This window comes from Sinocyclocheilus anshuiensis, unplaced genomic scaffold, assembly GCF_001515605.1.
Source record: "Sinocyclocheilus anshuiensis isolate Anshui unplaced genomic scaffold, SAMN03320099.WGS_v1.1 scaffold256, whole genome shotgun sequence".
NCBI lineage: Eukaryota > Metazoa > Chordata > Actinopteri > Cypriniformes > Cyprinidae > Sinocyclocheilus > Sinocyclocheilus anshuiensis.
This window is the reverse complement of record NW_015558587.1, coordinates 311,043-315,695: the sequence shown is the minus strand read 5'-3', so window position 1 is coordinate 315,695 and position 4,653 is coordinate 311,043. Positions and strand designations below refer to the sequence as shown.

The 4,653-nt window shown below is 35.3% G+C and overlaps 1 protein-coding gene across 1 annotated transcript in view; it reads right to left on the bottom strand.

Annotated features, from left to right (window-relative positions):
• The window catches only part of dhx38 (DEAH (Asp-Glu-Ala-His) box polypeptide 38), a 31,661-nt gene extending 27,359 nt beyond the window's left edge, over window positions 1–4,302 (bottom strand). The window contains exons 1-4 of the mRNA XM_016475638.1: window positions 4,147–4,302; window positions 3,091–3,460; window positions 765–958; window positions 526–687 (exon numbers count right to left, since the gene is read on the bottom strand). Of these exons, the coding sequence (XP_016331124.1) occupies window positions 526–687; window positions 765–958; window positions 3,091–3,407 (673 nt within the window). The 5' untranslated portion in view covers window positions 3,408–3,460; window positions 4,147–4,302. The remainder of the gene's footprint in view (window positions 1–525; window positions 688–764; window positions 959–3,090; window positions 3,461–4,146) is intronic.
• Window positions 4,303–4,653: the final 351 nt, after the last annotated feature.

Genomic DNA, 4,653 nt, shown 5'->3' with positions numbered 1-4,653 from the left:
CAGTGATTTGGACTATGAGATGGACACTTGCTTCTTGCACTCTATGTTGCACTTTACTTTTGCTTTAAAAAAAGATTTCATAGAAATTTGGATTTAATTTGGAGTTTCGCTACTGAAGTCCTCTGTTCATTTTTTTCATCACGCAGTTTCCCTTTGTAGTTGCACTCACAGCTGTAATGAACAGAAGCCCAGAACATGTGGCTATATTGACATTAAGAACATGCTGACTTTCTCAGACTTTTTTGTCGATAGATTAATCGAAATAAAAACAGTCGTTAGTGGCAGCCCTACTGTATATGATGGAATGTATTTAAGATTAAATTCAATTGTATTATTTAATAATTGTATTATTTAATTTATATATAGATTATATAATAGAATTAATGCAACATACTTCAATATAGTTATAGTCGTGTTAGGATGAAATATAACTTCTTAATACAATTCTAAGTAAGTGCCGTACAAAGTAAGTGCTTTTTGCTTATGTGTGCTTTCAATTGTTCCTATATTTTTTCATAAATTTACCTTTGGGTCTGTTACGGGGTGATTCGGGCTCATCGCGGCGAGTACCGCGGCTCATGCGGTCGGACCAGCCGTCCCTCTGGGAGCGTTCACTTCTCACGCTGCCATCACCGCGCTCAGAGCGACTGCTGCTGGAGCCACAGCCGCGGCTGCTTTCCCGTTCATCTGCACAAAGCCATAAAACCAAGATCAGAGCCTGACACATGAGGTGGGATCTCTCAGGCCGAGAGCACCTGACTTACCTCTGTCTCGGTCACGGTAGCGGTCGTGGTCTCTGTCTCTGTCTCGGTCTTTGTCACTGCTCTTGTCTTCTTTGGAAGAAGCATAAACCCCATGCTCACGTCTGTCCTTTTCCCTCTGTTGATGTTTCTGCTTGAACTCCTCACTAACCCCTCCTGGGTTTGACGGCGTTTCTGATCCAGTGACACGGTACTTCCTGTAGAAGCATGTAACAAACTCATGACTGCATAGCATTTCTTTCTTTCTTTCATGTGTGTCCTTGATATTTAAGATGGGAGGCATTAGGAATATTCTGGATAATAAAATTAATCAAAATTAAGTACATAATATAATATTATGTATTATTATATACATAATTTAGCATCACTGATATACTATTATATTTTTTGTTAATATTGAATTATATTTTGTTTTTATATTTTCTGTTTTCTTTATAGTTAAAGTTTATAGTTGCATTTTGTCACTTTTATTAATTTTTGTTATTTGTTTTTTAATACACCTACAAGATTTATAAAGCTTTATTTTATTTAGTTTTAGCTAAAGTTTAGATTTAACTGTATATGTGACCTTGGATCACAAAACCAAGTCATAAGGGTCCATTTTTGGAAATTGAGATTTATACATCATCTGAAAGCTAAATAAATAAACTTTCCATTGGTGTATTGTTTGTTAGGATAGGACAGGAGATACAACTATTTGAAAATCTGGAATCTGAGGGTATAAAAAAATCCAAATATTGAGAAAATCGCCTTTAAAGTTGTCCAAATGAAGTTCTTAGCAAGGCATATTATTACTAATCAAATATTACGTTTTGATATATTTATGGTCAGGCTAGGGGAGTAACGGAATACATGTAACGGCGTTATGTAATCAGGATACAAAAATCTAGTAACTGTAATCCGTTACAGTTACATCAAAAAACAAAGTATTCAGATTACAGTTACATTTTGTAAAAAGTTATTTTGTCTTCAAAAAGGATAAAGGAAATAACATAGCTGTACAGTGTAAGCTATGCATGAAGACTCTTGCTTTAACAAAGGCTACTCAACCAACTTGAACATTTGCAGGTACGACTAGCATGGAAATCATCATGTTAGCTAAAATTTAGTGTTTGTTAGTGATTTAAAATTCCATGGTGTGCATGACTGCAGTTGTGTGTAAGTTTTCTAGCGGAAAATGAGCTGGAAAATGTAGAAATTAACACGAGAGTCCCCACACCCCGGATCAGTCAATGAAATTAAGAAAGATCATAGCATTTCACATACATTTCGACAAGTAGGCTTGTTTTAAAATAGACTAATATGTATATGGTGTAAATTTTTTAATGTTGTGTATAAACTATATTTAGTTTTACTTGTAGGCTACATGTTAAAGAAATACAAAAAATAATACTAAACTGTATAGCCACTAGATGTCTGCATTAGTATATATATATATATATATATATATATACGGGCTGTAATATCCAGATGGTGAAACAAGGCACGATTTTTAAAAGTTTAAAATAGTTTTTATTAGTTTTAATTTTTAAATCATAGTTAAATAAAAGTACTTAGAAATTGCTGTTTTGAATTTATTTACATATGTGACTAAAAGGAATCCAAAAGTAATCAGATTACATTACTTTCATATTGTGATACTTGGATTACTTTACTGAATACTTTTTTGATGAAGTAATTTGTAACTGTAACGGAATACATTTTAAAAGTAACCCTCCAACCCTGTTTACAAGTAACCCTCCGGAGCAAAAAATGAATTATGGTAATGGAAGTTTCATTTCCGACACGCATTGTATACGGAAAGACCAATCACAACAGACTTGGCCAGCTGACCAATCAGAGCAGAGTAGGCTTATGGAAGGGCATTAAAGAATTATCGATAATTTTGACCCATACAATGTATTATTGGCTATTGCTACAAATATACACGTGCTACTTATGACTGGTTTTGTGCTCCAGGGTCACATATGTGTTTTTGTGTTGTTATATAGCGAAAACTCAAGAATGGAGACATATAACGCAGCTTTTCTTTCACTGTATATGAAAAAAATATATTTAAGATTGATTAACTATGTAAAAATTAACGTAATTACAAGGAGACCCAGAGCATATTTGTGTATTTGTTGTTTCAGTTCCTACATTTTTTAGAAATTTAGAATACATTTTATTATGAAAGTCATTGATTAATCATAATTGTTTGTATGCAGATTTCACACCAAAAAAAATGTGTGTATATACACACTTAGTCAATAAGGCCCACAGTTCTCAAAAAAAATAAAAAAAAAAATCATGTCTATGTAACAAATAATTTTCTTGAAGAACAACCCACCTTTCCTTTTTTGGATTCCTGCTATCGCCATCTTCTTGATTTTCATCATCAGACCCCGAATCACTTTGTCCCTCCTCCCAGTCCTTGTAGGACGAAACCTTGGATTTCTTGGGTTGATCATCCAGACTTTCCTTGCCCTCGCGCTCCTTGCGTTTCTGTGCGGCCAGCAGATCGAGGCCCAGGAGCGAGGTGCGTGGAGCAGGTGCTCTGAACACATGCTGTTCTGATGAAGCGCTCTTCTTCTTCACTATCAGCCCCCCGTCCTGAACACTGGGGTCACTCCCGTCCAGTCGATGCAGGGAGGAATCATCCTCCATCTCTGCTGACGTCTTGACCACAGCACTCAGCTGATGGATTTCCGGTAAAATGTCTAAAAGAGGTTGCCAAAAGTTACTAATTTGGGCCAAAAACACACAGTCTTTATGATCTAAAACACATGCTGATAAAACATGACATTAACATGATTACATGTGATTTATGATAAATGAAATCTTGGATGCCCTGGGGGTAAGCAGATAAACATCACATTTTCATTTTTGGGTGAACTATCCCTTTAAGTGTTAACTTGTAATTTAAATTTGTCTAAAATGCCCCTAAGCAATTTAAGGGGCAAGTTTTGCCACTTGCCATTAAAAAAAGCTGATTTCTAATACTGATAGTTCCTGTCACAATATCATTAATGCATATAATATATTATATGTACACATAATATATACCATATGTTACTACAGCTAGCCTAACATTAGTCATGGAGGTATTAGCCATAGATACGTCAGTTTTGGTCTTAAAACATTACAAATAACTTAACTACAGTATTTTGTTTGCCACGGTCAATTTTTGTATGGTTAAAAAACATTAACTGAACTGATAATATAGCAATCTGATCAGAAAACGACCGCTGCCGTTATATAAAATCGATCATATATCTACGTTTATAAGATGTAGCTGATGGTTAAACGGCTCAGTGATTTACATGATGAACCTCTTGATATGTTTGTTAATGTAAAGCAGTTCTGCGGCACTATTCATTCATAAGAAAGAAAAAAACGGGTTTACCTTTCGAACGATATCCTCAGAAGACAGTCATATAAGTTCCTCAAACCTGTTCTACACAGTATGATACAACTTATGTAATGTATGATATAATAAAGATATTCAAAGAAATAGCATAGCGGCAAACGTCAACAATTTGTACAGTAGGGCGCCATTACTATCCCAGCATTTACAGCCTAGTGACGTCCCATCCGGCTCCTGAACGAATCACTCTTGTGAACCGGTTGTTTCAAACGATTCAGTCAATCGGATCATGCTGGGTGTGATGGAGGTTTTGATTCACATCAGTGACTTGTCGCACTTCATTCCGTTTGAGATTTATGAAGCATGTTTAAAAAACAAAGTGCTGCTCGTAGACGCCTGGAAACAATTTTGCGTGATGACTAGCGAATTGTTGAATTATTTTTTAAACTGATTTTATTGAATCAACCCGTCCGAAAGAACCGACTCACTTCAATGACTCAGACTTAACAACTTCAAAACATTGAAGTTCTTCACACGAATAGTTTC